At 63.2% G+C, this 22,084-nt stretch overlaps 1 protein-coding gene across 4 annotated transcripts in view; it reads right to left on the bottom strand.

Annotated features, from left to right (window-relative positions):
- Positions 1-4,129: 4,129 nt before the first annotated feature.
- Positions 4,130-22,084, bottom strand: part of NHEJ1 (non-homologous end joining factor 1) — a 46,786-nt gene continuing 28,831 nt past the window's right edge. For all 4 annotated transcript variants that reach the window (XM_075430085.1, XM_075430087.1, XM_075430084.1 and 1 more), the window contains 3 exons: positions 5,208-5,325; positions 4,860-4,963; positions 4,130-4,560 (listed from right to left, as the gene is read on the bottom strand). In XM_075430085.1, coding sequence (XP_075286200.1) covers positions 4,480-4,560; positions 4,860-4,963; positions 5,208-5,325 — 303 coding nt within the window. In that variant the 3' untranslated portion in view covers positions 4,130-4,479. The remainder of the gene's footprint in view (positions 4,561-4,859; positions 4,964-5,207; positions 5,326-22,084) is intronic.

The raw sequence follows: 22,084 nt of genomic DNA on the forward strand, positions 1-22,084 counted from the left end.
CTGTGCTGGCCTCAGCGGGACCAAGCAGCTTGGGCAAGAGGGGTGCAGGCTGGTGAGCTTGGGATGCTGCTGTCCAGTGGCCCCAGTGGCCCACTTCTTCTGCAGGAGCTGCAGCAGGCGAAGTGCAGCTGGCCTGAGGTGTCTCCATCAGGTTGACGTACTCTGCAGCCACACTCCATCAGGTTTTTGTACTGGTTTTTGGGTATGCAAAACCAGTGCCCAAAGCCTCCATGAAATCCTGCCACTGGGCAGGATGATGAGGCTGTCCTGCTACTCCTGTGCATGATGAAGAGGGTCTGCCCAGCAGCCCTGGGCCGCCCCGCTTCCACATCTCTTCAGCTGACCCTTCCAGCAGAGCATCCCTAAGTGCACCATCAGCAGAGAGTGCAGAGGGGACGTGTCACAGCACCACTGCCCATCCCTGCCCCTGGCTTCCCAGGGCTGCAGAAGGGACACAGCTCTCTGCACTTCACGGGTGCAGGAGAATTGGAGCCTGGGCTAGGTGCGCAGTGTCCTCCTGCTTGGCCTGTACTCCCACTGAAAGAGTGAGCCCAGCTCCCCACCTTGCTCATCACTTCCACCAGGGAGTGGGGTGGTGCTGGGTCCAGTGGGCGCAGGACATCCCCAGGCAGAACTGCTCTATGGCTGCTGGTGACCAAACCCAGACCTCCAAACAACCTCTGCAGGCTGCCAGCCTGCAGTGTGCACGTCACATGCGTCTGTCCCCCTCCCAGCAGCTCTGGGCTGACAGCAGCCTTGCCCAGCCCTCACTGGTACAACACACGCGTCCCACGGAGGACAGGGGCTGCAGACAGGGTTTGTCCATAACAGCAGCTCCTACCCACGCAGGGACCCCGGCATCCTGCATCAGCCCTGGTCACAGCGAGCGGGGACAGTGTCCTGTCACTGGGTGCAGAGTCCGTCACCTCCCCATGCAGCAGGGACCTGCCGGGCTGGTCCAGCTCCTGCACAGGACGTGGGACACAGGAGAATGACTCCCGCTCGCTAACAGCTCTGTGCCAGTGAAGTTCCAGCCCCGGGAACTGACCCAGCTCCAAGCACCCCCGGTCCTGCCCCAGCCCCACTGCCCTCAGCTGATGGCAGGGGTGGCTTTACAGCTGGGAACGCCGCCCCAGCTCCCTGCAACCCCTTCCAGGGGGGCTCAGGCAGACTGAGGGCCCACTGCTGCCCACAGCATCGGCATTCCCAACGCCAGCCCACGTCCCTGGCAGGCAAATCCCACTGGCATGTGGGGCCAGGTGGGACTGGAGCCCCAGGCAGGATAGGGCAGCCAGGGCTGGGTGTGTGGGGAGGGGGCTGGAGGCTGTGGCAGCGTCTGCCTAACCAGGGGGTGAGGGGGTATTTCTGCTGGCGGGGGGGGGGGTGGAGGTATTTCTTCTCTGGGAGCTGGTGGGAAGAGGGGCACCTTCCGCTGGAGGTGGGGGAGATGCAGCGCCCATCCCTGTATCCCACAGCATCTCCCACGCCGCTCAGCCGCCCCAAGGCACCACCGGGACCCCCGGCCACCGCGCACCGCTCCCCGCCCTCGTCCCCGCCGCACCCTCGTCCCTCCTCGCCCCGCACCTCGGCCTCATCCCCCCTCCCCTGCCCCGAGCGGGCGGGCAGCGCCCCGCAGCCACCCCGGCGGGGTCGCGGGACTGCGGGGCCGGGGGCGCGGGGCTGCGGGGCTGCGGGGCCGGGGGCGCGGGGCTGCGCGGGGCTGCGCGGGGCGGGCGGGCGGCGGAGCCGGGCGATGCGGTCTAGGTGGTGCTATTTCTCCATTTTTGCACCGGACGGGTTTGGGATTTTCCTCTCCCTGTTCGCTGCCTTGGTCGTCTTCTTCTCCTCTCTCTCTCTCTCCCCCTCCTTTTTTTTTTCTTTTCCTTTTCTAAAAATACTTGACAGCGATTGAAAGGTCCCTTTAATCGAGGCCACAGAGCCCTTATTAAGGGCACGGGTCGGGGTGCTGGGCCGTGCCCGGCATAACGGCTTCATTAAACCCCGCAAAAACTAATATTTATGGAATCAAATTTATGGAGGCTGAGGCCGAACTTGTGGCCTTTAATGTGTGTCGGGAGCTCAAATCCAGCCGGCTCCAGGGAGGAGGGGGTGGGGACAGGGAAGCAGATCCCAGTGGGACAGGATGGGACAATGAGTAGTGACACTCCTCGGACCTGGCAGCAACCTGGGCCAGGGAGGCACCGGCAGCCCCGTGCTGGAGTCTTGGGGGCTGGGGTCCCTGCAGTGGCCTGGGGGGCATCAGCAGAGCTATTTTTCCCACTGATGTGTTCACTCTCCTGCTTTTATCTACCCCCATGTCCATGCTCCTGCAGCCCCTTGCCTTGGGAGCAGGGTGAGAGCAGCAGGATCTGTCCCTGAAGCAGGTCTTTACCCCCAGCTCATGCCTGCCGGGGTGCTCGCCTGTCCCTTGGGCGCAGAGCTGCAGGACTCCCTGGGGCCACTTGCTCTGCAGCAGGACAGGGCTCTTGAGCTCTGCCCCTGCAGCATCCCTGGGACAGGGACAGGCTACCCTGAGCTGAGCACCCCAGAGAGAAGCAGAGACATGGCCTGGGTGCAGCTGGCAGCTGGGACAACCCAGTGGTGTAGGTGCTGGGTTGCACCACCCGCTCCCCTATAGGGTCCACCAGCCACTGGCACAGCTGGGATAGGAACGTGTCACCCCCCATGTGATGTCCCATCAGCCGTGAAGGAGACAGATGAACCAAATGCCCTCACTGGGGTGGTAAATCATCATCCTGCAGGTCCCAGGTTACACTGGGGAGCAGCATGAACCCCAGACTCCACAGGGATATGGGGGACCTGGCTTGGAACAGAGCAGCTCCCAGACCAGGAGATGGAGCCCACATGGGTGGAGCAGAGGTTCCACCAGGAGACAACCCGGTGACAGAAGACACATGAAACATAAAGCTGCCAAACTACTGCCCTGGTCCTACCCAGCCGGCAGCAGGACCTCCCCTCGGGCAAGTGCCTGGCAGGCAGACCCAAAGCTGCCAGGGCAAGCAGCTGGCAGATGGGGGAAGGCAGGATACGCAGCCCCCCATCCGGTGGCTTCCCCTTCCCACCACCCACCCTGTCCCTCACGCTGCTCCCTTGGAGAGGAAACATAAAAAGCAACTGGTTGCTCTCACCCTGGGACTGGCCGGCCACGGCCCAGCAAAGGCCCTTTCATTCCCCTTCCACAGACACAGGGGCTGCTCTGGATGTTTTTGTTTCCCCCCTTGCCGCCCGGGAGAGCCGGCAGTGTCACTGCAGCTGGCCCAGCCCCGGGGAGCAGGGCAGCTGGGCGCACAGGTCCCTGCCCCAGGAGAGCGTCACCGCAGGCTGCTGCCTGCCTGCCTGCAGCAGTGCTGCCGGGCTCTCTGCCTGCTCTGCTGGGACCTGGCTTGGGTACAGGAGCAGGGTCCCAGCCCCACAGGAAGCATGTGGAGACAAGGGCTGGAAGAGGAGGGTGGGTGGGTGGGTGGGTGGGTGGATGGATGGATGGATGGATGGATGGATGGATGGATGGATGGATGGACGGACAGACGGACAGACAGGTAGGGTGTGGAGGGGAAGAGGTGGTGCTTTGTGCCCATGGAGCATCTGTATCCTACTCCAGGGCTGCTCCCAGGCCTGGGAGCTTTCAGTGTGTTAGTGGCTTGGTTGTCCCCTGCCCCTTGGAGGCCAGCAGATGGATTAACCCCATATCACCTGCCCACTAACCCTGGGGGAGCTGCCTGCATAGGGAGGGTGGTCCTCAGCACAGCCAGGCAGCCTTTGCCAACCCGCTGCTACAGGGCCTTCACCTGGCTCCAAGCACCAGCACATGGTGTGTCCCCAGCGTGGGACAAAGAGATTGTGGGCTCCAGGCCCTCCAGCACATTGTGCCCACTCCACGTGCTGCTGCTGCTGCTCAGGGTGAGCCACGGCATGGCCTTCGAGCTGCCATCCTGCCCCACAGCAATGAGCTGCTCTCATCTCCTCACTGTCCAGACCCATTGCAAGCTCCCAGGACAGTGGGACTGGCCTCAGGGGGACCCAGCAGCACTGGGGGCTTCACCCCTGCCTGGACACTGTGTGTCCAGGGGGGACAGAGCAGGAGGAGAGGGATCTCACCCAGACCCAGCACTTTATTGAGAACCCACGTGAGAGCAGCCAAACCCCACGGTCCTGCTGGAGTCCCTGCTGCCCCACACCCACCCGGCAGCATCCCTCCCACCGCCTCCGGGTCCAGCGCTGGCTCCATCATGGGGCAGCCTGGGCAAGCTCTACACCAGGGAAGAGGCAGAGCAGAGTTTCCTGAGACACTGTTGCAGAGAGGAGATGCCCCATCACCCCAGTTGGAGACACCTCAGGAGGGGACCATGCCCCAGGCCAGGGAGATGCAGGCAGGGAGGCAGAGGACACATGGGCGTTCTGCACTGCCTCTCTCCGATGCTGGGGGGAGCAGAAACCCTCGGGGTGGGTGGCAGCGACCTTTCAGCTGAAGAGTCCCTTTGCCTTTTTCGGCTTGGCCTTGGCCGCTGGCAGCCGTGGCTTCTGAGCTGGGGAAGAGGCCGGCTGGAATGAGAGCGGAGGCAGCGTCAGTCCCGCCTGGGGGTTCAGCAGGGTGTGTGCACATCTGAAAGCAGTGAGATCCCCCCCACACCCCCATGGTGCTGTGCAAACCAGACACACACGTGTGCAATGGACCCACACGCTCCCCAGCCAGGATGCACGGGGTAGGATGGGCTAGGAACTCAGCTGAGACCCCCCAGCCCATCCTGGAGGGGTACAGGGCTGGGATGCGGGGAGTGATGGGAGGCACAGGCCCCCTCCTGCCATTGGTAGGGAGAAGCTGCTCCTAGAGCTGCACTCACCGTGGTTCCCTCGCTGGAAGATGCTGTTTCATCCTCCTGGGATGGAGGCAGAGGACAGGGGTGCTCTTCAGTTTCTGCAGCGGGCACCGGGCTCTCGGCGTCCTCTGGCACCAGCAGAAAGAGGCGGAATTCAGGATTGAGATGAGGGAGCACAGGGCATTGCCCAAACCCACACCAGGATCAGCACCTGGGTGGGGGAGCTCAGCCCACCGTGGGAAAGCAAAGGGGGCCACTGTTGCGTGGGGTGAGCTGCCCCCAGGGCCGCACTCCCCCCCGGGGTGGGGGCTCAGCCGCAGGGAGGCTGGGTGCTTCAGGCTCTCCTCATCCCACGGCCGCAGAGCTCCTCACCTGAGCGCTGCCGTTTCTGAGCCTGCTTGGTCTCCTGCTGTGTCACTGCCGTGTAGAGCTGCTGCAGCGCCGAGGCGAACGCCTGGCCCTCTGCCGCGCCGCAGATCTGGGGCAGGCTCTGCAGGAGAGAGCAGAGGCACCGTCACCCTGTCAGGAGCCGGCTCTGCTGGGACACCCTGCCACGGTGCCGCAGTGGGACAGCGAGTCACAGAATCACAGAATTTTCAGGGTTGGAAGGGACCTCTGTGAGTCATCCAGTCCAACCCCCTGCTGAAGCAGGGTCACCGACAGCAGGCTGCACAGGACCTTGTCCAGGCAGGTCTTGAATATCTGCAGAGAAGGAGACTCCACAACCTCCCTGGGCAGCCTGTTCCAGTGCTCCATCACCCTCAGAGGGAAGAAATTCTTCCTCATGTTCAGACGGAACTTCCTCTGCTTCAGTCTGTGCCCGTTGCCCGTTGCCCCTTGTCCTGTCACTGGGCAGAGTTTGAGTTTTGAAAAGAGTCTGGCCCCATCCTCCTGACACCCACCCTTGAGATATTTATAAGCATTTATTAAATGAAGGGGCTGTGCATCCCTCTGCCCATCAACCTCCATCTGCTTCACCCCAGGGACCACGTCACGGCTCGCTGGGCCACCCAGCTCTGTCACTGGGCAGGACGCGGCTGCTCCCCAGCCATGTGCACACACACACACACGCACACGCGTGTGCACACACCCGCCCAGCTGCTCCGGCCGGCGGGCAGCCTTCTCGCCTCATTCAGAGGCAGATTGCGGAGCCTTGCGAGTCATTCATGAAACCCCGAAGATAAGATCGCACGGGAAGGGCTGCGGCTTCCCCGGCGGGAGCAGCGCAGGAACCGCGGCTGGCCGATAAGGACAGCGAGCCTCGGGCAGGGGCAGGACCTCGGCACGAGGTGCGGACAGGGAACCTCTGCCTGCCACCACTGCCTCCAGTGACGTCTCTGCGGGCAGCACAAGCTGTCCCCGCTGGCCCCACGGCGAACGAGAGCGACGTGGCGGTGAGACGAGGGATGCCCAGCTTTGCTCCCAGGCTGCCAGAGCAGCTCCCAGCTCCCCACGCACATTTTTGTCTCCATCTCTTGACGCAAGGAAGCCCCTCTGCTCCCACCCGCGCTCCCTGCCAGGGCTGCGGGTTGCCACCCTTGCCCTGTGGGCCATGCCGATGTGCATGGGGGACCCTGGCTCTCGCGGCAGGGAGACCGGCAGGCTGGGCAAGCGCCACGCTCTGCTGGGAGCCGAATGCAGCGCTCAGCCGGCAAACAAACACGTGCAGGGATGGGGAAACGCGTGCGTGCCCTGGAGCAGGTGGTGTGTGGGGCACGGTGCGGGTGAGCATGAGCATGCGTGTGTGCACGGGTCACACGCAGCCACGTGTAGCTGAGCATGGCGCTGGGTGCAGGCGTGGCTGGGGGTGCAGCAGCGTGTGTGTGTGTGTGGCAAAGGTCTGTGCACTAATCTCTGCTCCGCTCCACACCCAGACAGCAGGAGAACAAAGTGTAACAGATAAGGTTAGATCCTCTGTGGGCCTGGGGAGCGGGGAGCGGATGGGGACGCTCAGACCCGCTCAAGGCCAGAGTCCAAAGCCTGGCTGTGGCTTCCCAGTGGCAGAAAGGGCAGGCTGAGCCCCGCCCCTGCTGCTCCCTGTCGGACAGGGAGGGAGGGCAGGGCTGGTGCCAGGATGGGTTGGCTGGTGTCCAGAGCGGCGCCTTCTCCACAGGTCTCATCCCTCCCTCTGGACATGCGGGCATGAAAGGCCCCTTAGCTGTAGGACACACATGCCATCAGGGCCTGCTTTTTGGCCAGCTTCTGTGCAGGACCTCCTGTGTCCCTGCCCACTGCCACAGGAGGGAGTGGTGCTCTGGTCCCAGCGCTCTGCCAGCATCCCCGGGATTGCTTGCCACTGGGCAAACACACCTCCCAGTGCCTCCTTGCCCAGCCTCCGAGCCCTGAGCCACACTGGCCCATCACAAGGTCCCAGGGAGGAGGAGGGATGCTGAGCACCCCAGACACCCTGTGGATGCTCTTGCCCTGGATGTCTCAGCCCCATGGGGCCGGGGTTGCACCCGAGGTTGCAAAAGCAGCGTCCGAGGCTGGGAAGGCGACTGCACTTCAAAGACAGGAGAGGGGCTGGCAACGGGTGGCTGACAAAGCCCAGATCAAAGGCACAAGCTGGAGTCATAATTCAGAGAAAAGCAAACAGCAGCTCCCAGGAAAGCCGGGAACCGTGGTGGAGTGAGCAAAGTGTACTAGATAGCACTGCGTGGGTCAATGCCCCGGGAGGGCAGGAGAGTCCCCTGCAGAGTCACCCAGCCCTGGGTGACACTACCCTGCTGCCCACCCCCTCTCCCTGCCGCCGAGGGGTCCCTGGGGAGTGCCAGGGCGATGGAGCAGGCTGCACCCAGGCGTAGGGTGCTGCCCTCCCCTCTGCTCCGTTCCAACCCAGCCGGGACGCAGGCTGCAGTGCAGGATGGCACCTGGGACATTCCCCGAGCCCCGGGGCTGCCCAGGCTGCTGCTCTTCCCAGCATCCAAGCGGGGATCCGGGCAGGGCCACTGCTCTCTCGGTGCACAGCCCCAGCAGCCCACAGCCAGCACAGCATCCCCGTGGTGTCCCTGGGGACGGGGCAATGCTGTGGCGTGCCCACCGCCTCTGTAACCGTCCGGTGTCCCTGAGACCGGCAGACACACCCCTGCCGAGGTGGCACCCTGGGGAAGTGCTGGGAAACGGGTGCCCAGTCCCACCAGTCCCCCTGGGAGCGACGGGCATCCAAAGCGGCACAGGGGTCTGCAGGTGCACGGGACCTGCCGCCCATGCCCCAGGGAAGGGCCCAGCTTCAGCAAGCCCGCGGTGGAATTTGGGAGTCACTGGTCACCCCCTGCCCCTCTGGGCTCCGGAGCTGGGCTGTGCCGGGATGGGAGGGCTGCGCTTCGCAGCTCCGAAGGGAAAAGGCTTTATAAGCGGGGCTGGACGCAATTCCCCCAGAGCCGTGACTCAGCAGGGAGCCGAGCGTGCTGTGCCAGCCACCGGCCACCTGATGGCCCCGGAGCCTGAGGGGGACAAGGAGGTGTCCCCGCAAGGGGCTGGGTGGGGGACAAGCCCTGGGTACCGGTGACTTTCCCCTCCCTCCTTGCCCCACGCTGCCCCAGCACATCCCCAAGCTGAACCCCGCTGCAGCCAACTTGTCCCCACCACAACGTCAGCCCTGGCCTCCGGTGGCTTGTTTTTCTCTGATTATCCGTCTCTGGGATAAACACGATGCCAAGCAGTCCGGGGAGCGGCAGGAGCAGAGAGCTGGGACCCGGGGCAGGGCTGGCCGGGTTGCCCACGTGGCTCGCCGGGCACCGGGGAGCGATGCCCGGGGAGCTGGCACGGCTTGCCGCGCGTGTTATGACTACCTGGCCACAAGGCCAAGCGGGATGCCCCGGTATCAGGAGCGACTCAAGGCTACGGCAGCAGCACGGGAGACTCCGCCGCACACCCTGAACTGCGATTAGGCCAGCCGGGGGGGGCTGCCCGGTGAAGCGGGGCAGACGCCTGACCTCGCGCCAGGAGCAAGCCGTGCTCGCCGGCAGCCCTGCAGCGGCTCGCGGGGAGCTGGACTGCAGCCTCGCTTGGTGCCCCCCATCCCGGACAGCTCTGCTGTGGGGCTGTAACCCAGCGTGGGGGGACGGCAGGGCCAGGGGTGGGCAGGGTACTGCATCCATTTCCCAGGCATCCTGCCTCCACCCACCCCTGCCCAGACTCCCTGCTCAAGAGGCCGTACGCGATGGCGATTTGGGTGTCCACTTGACGGCGTGAGCAGGAGGGGCACATCGCCCAGCCCAGCACTGTGCCACCAATGCAGAAGCACCACCTTCCCCTAGCCTGGGCCTGGGGGGGGGGTTTGCAGGCAGGCTGGACCGTGCTGGGCCCCCACGCCGGTGCCAAGCACCAGAGTCTAAATCGGTCGTGCTCAAAGCTGGGGGCTGACCCTTTCATTATCACACCAGACGTTCGAAGCGGTTACCAACATTCTTCACTACAAACCCCACATTCCTATTTTTTAATATATTTTTAACTGGAAAACAGAGCGAACGGGGCCTGTTTGGAAATTACAGCCTGGCTGCTGCGGCTTGTATGTCAGATCTGCCCACATTCCCGTGGCCAGCCTCAGCACATGCTCCACAGGGGCACACTTAATAATTCCTGCTGGGGCCGGGAGCCAAGGAGCGTGGGCTGGGGGGGGCATGGCTTCCCCGGGCTCCCCCCGCCAGCGGGCTCCACGGAAGCGGCGTGGTGGAGCGGTGGCCCGGGAATGGCGTGCCGGCTCTCCAGCGATGGGCACAGCCGTCGCCGCGCTGGCAGAGGCGAAGCCCAGTGATGCTGTGGCAGCCCGCGGCGGGCAGGGGAAGGGCTCCATGGCCGGGGTGTTCCCATGCCTCATGGCCAGGCTGCCCTCGGTGCTCTCCCCTGCCACAACGTGCTCCTGCAAACGGGGCTGGCGTGGCTCGCTGGATGCGCGTGGGCATCTCTGCCCATGGTCCTACCAGCGTCAGTCAGGCTGGGGAGGGATCCACCCTGGAATCCGGGCAGATGAGCGTCCATCTGCGCCAGCCGCACACCCTGCCTCTGCCAACAGCGCTGGCCCAAGGGATCCCACCAGGATCTGCCTGCGGGAGGACAGAAGTGGAGGGGGTTGAACTGCTCCCTTCCAGCTGGGATCAAGGGCAGGGAAAGGGGCAGCTCATTCCCCCGGGGTGGAGCAGGACACACCAGCCTGGCCTCCCACCTCAGCCCCTCGGCGGGGCGGTGACCCTCCCTCTCTGAGCAGAGCTGCCCCAGGCACCCCGAGCTGCCCCACACTGAACACTGATGCCCCTCCAGCCCTTGGACCTGCTCGCACATGTTCACCCCAGCTTCCAGCAGTCCCTGGGCCACCGCGTACCCCAGCGGCGGATGGCGAAGGTCCCCATCACCCCCTACTACGCACGCTCCCGGGGACGTGCCGCAGCAGCAGCGAGGAGAGCTGCCAGAGCTGCCAGCCCGCCCGTGGAGCAGGCAGGGCAGGATGGCCAGGGCTTCCCAGGCAGGGAGCCAGGCTGAGCACACCTGGCAGGAAGCCGTGTCAGCAGGGGAAGGCAGCCGGAGAGCTGCCGAGAGGTGAAGGGGTCACCCCGGGGAAGAGCAGGCGGTGAGGCCGGGACGGCCGAGCATCCCAGCCCGACCTAGCCCGGCACGGCACGGCACGGCACGGCACTCCTCCCAACGCTGCTCCGGCCCCGCTGCGGGCAATGTTTTGCTTTCCCCCCGACTATCGGGGCCTTTCCAGCGAGCAAATGTCAGGCACATAAAGAGCGGCACTGTGAGCGGAAGATGGAGCGAGAATGCCTGCCCGCGTCCCTCCGTAAGTGCTGTCTCGCACTTCATCAAGGCAGCCTTTGCAAGCGAGGCACCCGCGTAACAACCAGCAGTCTATGCCGGCCGGCGACCGCAGCAGCCCCGCCGCTCAATACCCTTTTCTTTTCTCCTTGCGCTGTTTTCGCGGCTTGGGTTACAGCTTTTCTCGCAGACACTGAGCACAGGGCTGCGGCGGCAGCGGGGGGCTCTGCATTGTGCCGCTGCGGTGCTGGGGTGGATGCAGGTCCCCCCCCTCCGCCACTGTGGGGATGCTGGGGGGGTTCCTGCCCCTGCCCTGCTCTCCTGCTGCTGCTTCCAGCTCCCAGGGATAAATCCCAGGGAAAGGAGGGTCAGCGGCAGAGCAGAGGTAGGGCAGGAGGGTGCAGCATCTCCTCCCCAGTCACACGAGGACCAGCCCACCAGGAGCAGCCTGGGGCTTGGCAGGGGCTGGTGGGGGGCAAGGGGCTCCAGCCCCCAGGGGGCACAGCCCCTACCCCATCGCACTCGGAGAGAGGTCATCCCACCACACTGCCCAGCAAAGCCATGGGCGTCTCAGACCTCCTGCTGGTCAAGTGCCAACAAACTCCCTGAAAAAGAGCAGGGTCCAGCTGAGCAGCGCTTGCTACAGGCACCAGCCTTGCCTCCCTGCCTGGGAGACCCTGCAGGAAGCTGGGCATGGCTGCCCAGGGGCTGGAGGTGGCTGCTGGTGGCCCCCCCAGCTCCAGCCTGACCATGGGCACTTGTCCTCCAGTCCAGAAGCCTGTGGGGCAATAGCAGGAGAGCCACCAGGGCAGCTGGCATTGGGTATCAGTTTGGCAAGAGAGCTGGGCGAGGAGGATGCTCTGAAGAGCCGCAGGTCCCAGCACTCCAGGACCTGTGAGGACTTGCTGCTGACTTCCAGGAAGGCAAAGCCACAGGCTGATGGCATCTACGGGCATCACCTCCGCCAACATGGCTCACCACTGACACGGGGTGCCTTCTCCAGGTGCCAATGCAGGCAGGGGAGGACCTGGGCAAGCTCAGGAGCAGAAGACATGGAGCCCTAGTGGCCAGGGTCCCTCCTGTCCCAGGGGGACAGCTCAGGGCACCCTCTTCTTTGCAGGGAAGCTGGATGGCTCACACTGCCTTGTTATTGTAGGGTGCCTGGTGAATACGGACACATCACCCAGGCTTATTATTGTAGGGTTCCTTCGCAAAGCGTGCCAGCTCATGCAGGTTTATTATTGTCTGCCCAGGAAAGCTGGACACATCGCACTGGTTTGTTATTGTAGGGTTGCTCAGGAAGGCCAGCCAGCTCATCCTGGCATGTTATTCTTGCGCAGGGCTTGCGGGGGGCTGGCCAGGAAACTTCCTGCTAAGTGGGGTGACGGAAAGGGAGCCACACCTGGTGAATCACAAGGATGCTGTGTGGCGATAAGGAACAGCGAGGGGTGGGATCCAGCACCCCGGCTCCACCCGGAGAGGACAGGCCACTCATTCATGGGCACAAATACTCACGGCTCCCCTGGGACCCGTGGGGCAGTGGGGCTGGCGGAGGCGGCAGGAGTGTGGGTCAGGCCTGGGGACTGGCAGAGCAGCCTGAAGATCCCTTAAGAAGCAAAATCTGGGGGTGACTGGGGGAGACCCATGGGGATGCTGCACCCAGCGTGTCCCTAAACCCGGCACACAAGGGATTAGCTGAGCTAACAGGGCACAGAGCCGGGAAGCAGGAGGCAGTGGCTTTGCTGTTTCTCCCAAGGGTGGGCGCAGCCGGATGGGCAGGCCCTGGGGACACTGCCCCATCATCCCCCAAAACTGCAGCAGGGGCAGGGGAGCAGCAGGGCTCACTCCCAGGCTGGCTCAGGTGTCTCCCCAGGTCCGACATGCCCCAGCAGCCCTGGCACCACCGCTGGCACTGCCACCGAGCCACCATCACCTCCCCTCGCTCTGTGACAGCTGGTGTTTCCCAGCCCCGGCAGCCCGCCGGTGTCCCTTCAGGCAGTGCCCAGCTGTGCCGGTGCCCAGGTGTCCCCAGACGGTGCCGGTGCCCAGGTGTCCCCAGGCAGTGCCCAGCTGCTCAGTGCAGATGTTGGTCGCCGGCCAGGCAACAGTATTGAGTGTCAGGCGAGCTCTCCGTGCACAGCAGCGGCGGCAGGAGGCCAGGCTGCCCTGCGAACACACAGCCCCTTCATTCATGGCAAAAAATAGCCCCCCGGGGTGTGGTCCAGCCTGGAAAAGCCCCCTCCAGCCCCGGCCAGCCCATGTTTATTCAGCTCGGGGCGGGGGTGGACGCGCTGCCCTCCCCCCGCCCGCTGGCCCTGCACACCATCTCCCTGCCAGAGCTGCCGCTCTTGGACGCGGTTCCCCGGGTCCCCCCCGGCCAAAACACACAGGCTGGGGCGGGGGGGGATGGCAAACCCCTAAAAAGCGCTGGGTTTGTCTCCGGGAGAAGCAGCCCCCGGTGATGTCATGAGAGTTTGCGAGCGGCCACATGAAAGGGACTCGCTGCCCAGGAAATCCACAGGTCCATGCTCCGCCAGACAAGCCAGCGATTCTTCAGTGGGCCGGGAAGGAAACCTCCGGCAGCCTGAGCCAAGCCTGCCCTTGCCCCGGAGACAGAGCTTGCCCCCAGCCCCATGGCCCCCAGGGTCCCCAGCCCTGCTCCACAGTCCCTCCGTATCACGGTCTCAGCATCTACAGTTCACAGCCACCCAATCCCTGCCCCAAAATTTGTACCCCCGGGTACCAACCCCTGACCTGCAGTCCCCAGGGCACCAAGCCTCTCCCCATAGACTCCCAGCATCTTAATCCCTGCTCTGCAGCCTCCAGAGTCCGGACCCCTGCCCCATAGACTCCAGACCCTCTCCCTCCGCTGGCCTGGGGGCAGCACCCCCATTTCCGTGGTGATCCATCAGGCTGGGAGCAGCAGGTGATTTAGGGCCAGGCAGTGCTGCCACCAGACAACAGGGATGCAGCAGGGCAGGGGATTCTCTTTCGTCGGGGATTACACTGGGGACAGCTGGGAACACACAGACGCAGCTCCCCCGGCCGCCTTCCCAAGAGCCGGTCGGGATCTTGCCCCGTTGCAGCGGGCACTGCAGACATGGCCTCTGAAACCGAATCCGCTGCCCAGGGTCCCCCCTCTCCACTTCTCATGGGCGCAGGATGCAGTGGCTGGAGGGTTGGGGAGGCTCTACCCTCCTCCTCCTCCCCACGCAGGACAGACCCCTGGGCTCACATCCAAGCCCAAAGCCCCATTTCTGCACCCCACTCTGCCCTGCACGTCCCAGCCCCACCACGGATCCCGCGCTGCATGGGAACTGGTGACGGAGCTGCCTCCCCTGCCCCATCGCCGGCTGCAGCCCAGAAGGAGCCGAGGGGCGAGTGAAGATCGGGGTGGTTTTGACTCCGCACCCCCAGTGCCTCCCACACACCATGTTAGGAGGCTGCCAGCATCCAGCCCGTCCACCTGCAACTTGCCCACGGAGACACCCTCCCGCTTCACTTGCTCCATCTCCCCCGGCACAGGCACAGGGTGACAAGACCTCCCTGCACCCCCAAGGGTGCCTGGGGGCCAGCACGGTCCCCAGGTTGGTGCTGTGGCACGTGGAGACGCTCGCTGGGAAATCCTCCATGGAGCAATGGGCACGGGCGTCTTCATGGCACAGTGCTGGGGCGGAGGGCTCTCTGGGGCCAGCTGAGCAGTGACAAATGACCCTGTGACTGGGACACCACTGCCCTGTGCAGGCAGAGGCTCTTTGCAAACGGGCCGGCTCAGAGCAGACCACAGCCTGGGCCATCTAGGATGCAGGACATCTCCATCCTGCTGGTACCCAAATCTGTCCGTGACAGCGCTGGGCTCACGGAGGGGACAGGGCCAGCGGAGAGGAGACGGGAGCCGCCAGGGTCAGCGCAAGGCTCGCAGAGCTGCTCCCTCTCCCCAGTGGGATCGGGGTGGGATGTTTGCTCCCTCTGTCCCTGTCCCCAGCAAAGAGAGGGGACTCAGTCTCTGGGGCTGTCAATCAGGCACCTTTCACCAGAGCTAAAAATGCACTCTCAGAAGGAAAACAAAATAAAAACACAAAACAAAACAGAGAGGTGAAAAATTCCTTGACATTTCTTCTTCTGCGAGTCCCCAGGGCCGGCAGAGAGGCGAGAGCCCCCGGAGTTTGTCAAGCAAACACTTTCACACCCTCGGCCGTGCTCGGCACGCTGCCGCTGGAATGCCAAATATATATTTAAGCCTTGCTCATCAAAGGAGTCTGTTCGGAGTCGGTCTCGGGCAACGTGCATGTGGGTTTGGCCCAGAGAGAAAACCAGAGACGCTGAGAACATTTCTTGGGGATGGGAGACAGCTCACACACACACACAGACACACACACAGACACATACAGACACACACACACACACACGCACGCGTGTGAGATAAATGACAACCTTCAAGGTTGTGTGGTTGTAAGGTCGCGGGCTGGGCACGAGATACCTGCCCGCTGCAGCACTCACCCTTATCAGCTCCTGTCGCACCACGGGGTGGGGATGTTTAGGCTGGAGGGAGGCCAGCAGCCATTCTGCATTCCAGCGCTACAAACTTCGTCAAAGCTAAATGAGCTCAACCAACAAAGCCGGGGTCCGGGGAGACGAGCAGGAAGCGACGCTCTGGGAGACAGCAAGCTGGTAGGGACACGGAGGGCTGGCCAGGGCTGTGCACTGCATGAGGAGGTGATGGGTATCCTCAGCCCGGGCACAGCACCATGCAGTAGGGAGGCACAGATACAGCACTCCTGCAAGTTCAGGATCGGTGCTTACCAGGGTGCCACAGCATCCCTGGCCGCTGCAGGGATCCTGCTCTGCTTCCCCCGGCACTGGCTGCACCAGGCAGCCAGCCCCAGCCCTCCCGCAGGGCATCACTGCTCATCTGCTTGTCACACTACCCCCGGCCCCTTGCCTGGAGGAGCTGAGGGCAGGGGGACGCTGGCTGCATCTGCCCCACACTGTGCTGCCCCACAGCTCCTCCTCCCAGCCACGGCTTTGCTTGAACGAGCTGTCTGGGCACAGCAAGGAGCACTGTGGGAGGGAGGCTGCAGGCAGCAAAGGGGAGAGCCCTTCTGCATGGACCACTCCTGTTCCTCAGCTCCATCCCTTGGGAGAAGCCCCTTTTTCGCTGCAGACAGCCCAGGGACCTGTGCCCATCTCATGGACCACCTCAGAGCTGGAACGATGGGGGAGTCTCTGCTTTCCTCCTCTTCTGCATGGGGTTTGCTCCCAGCCATGGCAGTACCATGATGCTTGCAAAGCCCCGGCGCTGCCTGCAGAGCTGAGATTCTCCTGCCCTGTCTCTGGAGGCAGGTCTGGGAGCTGCTGTGCACAGGACGGAGGACAGGGCAGGAGCTCCATCTCCAGAGATGATGGGCCTGGCTTTCCACTCTCTGTCACTGCTCCAGCCAGGAGCAAAGAGGTCTTAGCCTAAATCTTGTGCCTAATCCCAGCCGACAGAGCTGCAGGTCAGGGTCTGGCCAGGGGCTGGAGCTAGCCAGGGCGGGAGGGATCATTGCCATGAGCAAACAGAGCACGCCGGCGCTGTGAAATCAGGCATTATGCGCCTGTCGCCGCGGCAGGACCAGCCCGTCAGGCTGCCGGGGACCCGCTCTGGTTACGGCACGGGTAATCCTGGCACCGGCGGGGCCTGACCCTGTGCAGCCGTGCCCCCCAACCCGGGTTCATCTCCAGGTGAGGGGAGGGATTGTTGGGCCACGGGTTGGGTTTCAGGCGCCTGCTGCTAATAAAACACTCTGTCAGGGCACCTTCACCCTCTCAGCCCTCGGAGAGAGGGATGGGGTCCCTGCGGTGCTGCCTGGGGGGACACAGACGGTTGGGGGAGCCGAGAACCGTGGCCCCAACCCTGCCCCACGCTGCGTCTCTCTGCCCGGGCGAGCAGACCCCCCTTGCCACTACAGCCCCATCCATCTCTGCCCTGCCAGGTTCAGCCGCTGCAGCCCGAGTCGCTCCTTGTTTCCAAGGGCAGGGATCCCAGCCTGTGCCGGGAGTGTGACTCTCCGAGCCCTGCCGCTCCCCCCCCCCGGGCCATGAGGAGCAGAGACCTCCCCGGGCTTTTTCCAGCCCCCTGCCCACTCGTCATGATGCACTCTCCATTCAGGCTTGCCTTGCTCCCAAGGGTTCACCCACCCCTTGCCATCTCCAGACAGAAAAACCATGCCCTTTGGCTAAATACAGGGTTTTTTAAAAGCCTCACCATTTTAATCCCTATTTTTCTGGGCGTTTTCTTCCACGCAGCACTATCTGTCAGCAGCAGCACTGGAAAAAAGGTACCCAGGGCACCCGCTTGCTGCTCCCCTGTGCTCATGTCAATCCTCACCTATCTGCAGTCACTCTCTTCTGGAACACCATCACCTTCCACTCTAAAAATTGGTTTCTCTTTAACCTTATCCGTAATAACATGCTCCAATATACTGTCCCCTATACAGTGCCAGGCTAGAAAATCCTCCTCCATGACTCAAACCACTTCCATTCCCATGGCCCTGCTCTTTGCCACCCCTGAAGGCATCCGAGGACTTGGCAAGCTGGACTGTGCTCGCTCCTGCCCCTGCTTCCCTTGCCAGACCCCAGCCTTTGGCGGGGCTTCTGCCTGGCCAGAAGGCCCAATTTCCAGAGCTGCCAGGGCGCTGTGCAGGAGGACCTGCTCCCTCCCCAGCCAGGTCTTTCTGCAGCCTCAGGGGAATGAGGGACCTCTACAGCCCCCCCTGAACTGCTGTCAGCTGCCGTCATCGTAAAACATGAGCCTGACACAAGCAGTAACAACAGTGACACTCTGGGAGCGGTTTCATTGCCCCCCAACAATCCCACCTCCTCCAGCAGCCCCAAAACAGGAGCCACGGCTGATAGACCACCTCTCCAAACAGATGAGAACTCAAAACGCAGCTCCCAAAACACACATCAAAGCCTAGGCGAGGAGTGGGCTGCTTCTCGCCCTGCCCAGGCTGGCTCCTGGAGCTGGTACCCGCAGCCTGCTGCCTCCTACCAGGCTGCACATCTGCAGCCTCCACCCATGCAGGAGAGCAGGAATCAATTACAGGGCTGGCAACGGCAGGGCTGCCCTGGGGCTGGCGAGCGGCACCAGCTCCGGCGGCCGCAGAGCACGTGGCACGGCACCGGAGGCAGCCCGCCGGCAGGCCCCGCGCCGGGGCTGAGCGCAGATGTGCCACTGGCTCATGGGGAAGACGCAGGGGAACCACTTGAAAGCCATGGTATGATAGCGCTGGTAAACCAGGGCCACTCCTCTGCTCCTCTGGCTCCGCGTGCTATTTATAGTGCTCTGGGTGCCCACCCTGGGGGAGTTCAGCCCCTGGGATGCGGACGCCTGCCAAGCCAGCTCTCTTCTCTGTCGTGCAGCTCCCTGGACCCCCCGCAAGGTCTGCAAAAAGTCCTGGACCCACCTAATAGCTAAGATGCTCTAGGTGGGCTGTCCCAGCTGGGTCTAGGACCCAGCCAGCCGCAGTGGCTCACAGCACGGCCACATCAACCTGCACTGAAGGGACCAGTCTGCATGCAGCACCCTTGGACACCCAGCATGTACAGCAAGAACATATGGACGAACCCCACCACACTGGTCTGGAGACAAGGAGAGACCCAGCCAAGCCATGGTCACTCCTTGGAGCCCCACCATCAGTAACCCCAGGTGGCTGCAGCTGAGCTGGGGGGGTGATGTTCCTGCTCTCTCCGGAGCTGCCTGGAAAGGCTGTGAAGAGGCTCCCCTCAAGCTTGTAGCCTGGTTTCCTTGTTGCAGGGGAGGGTGTCAGGCCTCGGCCCCACGTCCCAGCACCCAGCAGCTCCCGGGCATTTGCAGGTGCCTCTTGAGTCACTGCAGGCAGAGGAGAACTGAGCTTGCACTGGTGAAACATGATTCCGCCAACTGACACCTCGCGCGGGCTGCTGGAGGGCTTCAGGGAAGGTGGGCAGCAAGGCAGAGCAGCAGTGCCATACCCTCAGCATCTCCCGAAGTGCCGCCCCCCATCCTCTCCTCCTGCCAAGCAGCACACAGAGGCACAGCTCTGCGCCCAACCCCAGCTCTGCCGGCTGCGGCACGGCAAGAGCAAGCTGCAGGGAGGGATGCCAGCATCCCCTGTGATGGGGCTGGGGGGTTACAGCCCTCAGCGACCACACGGCGGGGGACAAGGCAGACCCCTCCGGTGGTCTCTGCAGCACAGACACCCACCACTCACAGCCCCATGGGGCAGGACAACCGCTGCAGTGCTGGTGGCAGCTGGGGGATGAGACAGGCAAACAGCAGAGCACCAGGCCACACCGTGACAGCCGGGATGAGGACCCGGGCACCTGCGGGTGCAAACGTGGCTGTAGCCCCCTGTCTCCTCACCCTGCTCTGTAGCCCCATGCCTCCTCACCCCCCTGAGCAGGGATGTGGGGGTTCCTGGTGTCTCCCAAGGGCTGCGGGGTGAGGATGCTGCCTGCACAGCCCAAAGCTGTGGTGACCCCCGGGGTGGGGGAGTAGGACCACGTCAATCCGGAGCAGGTGGCTGCTGCTGGCATCCCCCTGCCAGCGGCCGAGGAGGAGATAAATTCATTCCACCAACACATGGGCAGTGCAAGAGACCGTGGGGCTCCTCCAGCCCATCTGCCCCACGCACAGCGCATGTCCCACCGCCCTCCTCGGCGCTGGCGTGGCCGACCCTGCCCCGACACCAGTGACAGGAACAGAGCCCTTCTAGACCGTCTCTTTGGCACCCGCGTGTCCTGATGACTGGCCCCGAGCGGACCCAAGGCCTTCCTCCCCTGACCACAGAGGGGAAAGTTTCCAAATTAAAAACCTAAAACTGGCAACAAGGTGCCCATGGCAGGAACCTTTTAAACTGGCCATTAAAGTTTATAAGTTAGACGGGCACCGGGAGCGAGCGGCGGAGCTGCAGGAAAACAGCCGCCCCTCCTCGGGCAGCCTAACCACGGCTGTCCCCAAAGCCGCAGGGCTGACGTCACGGCATGACTTCACCGCCATCACCCACCGCCTGGCCGGCCCCAGCCCCGTGTTTACCCCTGCCCGTCCCCGCCGCTGTCCCTCGCAGCCCACTTTTCCCTTTGAGGTCGGTCGGCAGCCCCGGGGCCTGGCGAGGAAGAGGAAAAGAGTCGAGAGAAGGGAAACCAAACCTCAGCGCCCACAAGGCGGGCTGCAAAACACGGAGCCTCATCGGCCACGCTGCGGGGACGGCACGCTCCTTCCCAGCCTTGCCGCCTCTCGATGGCCACGGCACCCCCCCAGTGTCCCCAAGCTGCTGTCCCCAGGGTGGGAGACTGGGAAAACTCTGTTGGCCAGTGCTGTGCCCACTGTTATTGCCCCGTTTTCCCGCAGACGACACACTCTGTGCCAGCAGAAAGAAAGGCTGTGGGAGGGTATTGGACCCGACCCGGTGTCCCGTCCTGCCCCGGGACGCTGGGACGCACTGCGGGTACCCGCGAGGACCCACCCTCCACCTCATGGCGTGAGATGCTATGGGGTGGGTGAGATGCACAGCCTGTCCCCAAGCTCAGCTGGGAACACGTGGCCAGCCCCGGGGTGAAGCACAGCATGGTGTTTCAGCTAGAAGGGCTCTGGGAGTAGCAGAAACAGAGGTCTCGGGTGCCTGGGTGCAGACCAGGGCAGCAGCGTTCCCGTCTCCCCTGCCAGCGCTGGGCACTTCAGCTCCAGACCTCTCAAAGAGGAGCCACCAGCCTCGGTGAGGCGTTGCAGGTCTGTGTGGGACACAGGTTTGCTTCGCACGGCAGGGTGGAAGGGCGGAATAAAACCCCTTGGGTGGTGATACTGGAAGAGCCCTGGGAGAAACACTGTGGCTGTTTTCAGAGCGGCTGCGCACGGGACCCCATGCCGAGCCCTCGGAGCCCGGTGCAAAGCCAGCGCTGCACGCTGGGATGGGCCTGAACGATGTGCTCAGCTCGGAGACGCATGCTGCCAGAAAAAGGGTGAGAGCCACAAAAGCCACACGGGTTCAGGAGGGGCAAGGCCGGGGGCCGCGCGGCCACAGAGCTGCCTGCAGCAAGCCCAGGGCACCGGTCAGAACAGGCTGGGAAAGCCACCATCCCCACCGGCTGCTGTTCAGAGCCACACGGGTCACATTTTGCCCGCTGTCACCTCCCGGAGAGGTCTGTGGGTTGCATTTATAGCCTCAGCCACAGACCCTGGTCCTTGTCCTCTGGACCGCACAGTGCTGGCCCTGCATCTGGAGCATCTCCGGGAGTGGGCAGCTGCACCGACCCCCTCTGCGCCCCAGGCAGTCGGTGCACGCACGCGAGCCGCTCGCACGCCTCCCCACGAGCATCGATCCACGGGGAAGCGCACAAGCACACGCACAAACAGGGCAGCCTCTGCAAACAACTGCTTGTTAAGTTAAAATTAAACTCTGCACAAATATTGACCTTTCGAGGGGACACAAACTCTGCCGATATATTTACCAGCTTTATAAATGCGCCTGACCACAGTGCCCTATACGCTGAGCTGGAGGAGACGAAGGCTGCGGAGATGCCCAAACGAGGTGCATCCCCCCCTCTCTACTGACAACACCACTCTGCCCCCAGCTGCCCCCCACCCTCCCCAAAGTCCCCACTCCAACCTGAAGGAGTATGGATGGTGGGCATGAGGATGAGCCGGATCCACTTTTTCCCCCAGGTCATGGTTTCTCAGGGGAGCAGCCAGCAGCTCATGGACAGCCCTGGAGCACCCAGCAAAGCTCTTGTCCCCTGTGGGCCAGTGAAATTGGACGGGCAGAGCAGTCTCAAAGCTGCCCCTCATCATCCAACCCTTCCAAACCTCTGCACTGACCAAAGCCTCACTGTCTGGCAGGGGCACCCACCAGCATTCGGGCATGCTGCTCTGCCCAGGAGCCTGTGCCCACTCCACAGAGCACCCAGCACATCCTGGGGGGTTCCCATCTCTCGAGAAGGACCCAGAGCTCAGGGCTCAGTCCTCCATCTGGGAAGGCTTCATGAGCTGCAGAAACACCAGCAGCCGATAGCCGAATGGGCAAAAAGCCCCCAGTGACAGAAATGACTGAAGAGAAGGTGCAGCACTGCTCTGTGGTGGGAAGTCACCGCCTGCAAACCCACCAGAGCTCTCAGAAGGGACCAGCATGCCCAGCTGAGCACACTGGGGGATGAAGCGGGACTGGAAAAATACTTAGGGCAAGGTGGCTCCCCAAGGAGCCCAAGGGTAAACCAGCTCAGCTGCTGTGGGAGAAGAGGCAAGCCCTCCTCGCAGCCTACATGTAGGGTAAAGCACAGGAGGCAAGTTGGAGTAAATGGTGGCTTTTGCAGGCAGAGGGCACAACTGGGGTGCCACAGGAGGCAACACCATTTCTCACTGATATTAAACTGTTCAGGGCAGTCAGAAAAACTGCTGAGTGCAACAAACTACTGTTGAATAACGGGGCAATGAAGGAGGCATGAAATCAGTGCTGGTAAATGTGGCACAAAGGACCCGG

Source organism: Opisthocomus hoazin, chromosome 9, assembly GCF_030867145.1.
Source record: "Opisthocomus hoazin isolate bOpiHoa1 chromosome 9, bOpiHoa1.hap1, whole genome shotgun sequence".
NCBI classification, from domain to species: Eukaryota; Metazoa; Chordata; class Aves; order Opisthocomiformes; family Opisthocomidae; genus Opisthocomus; species Opisthocomus hoazin.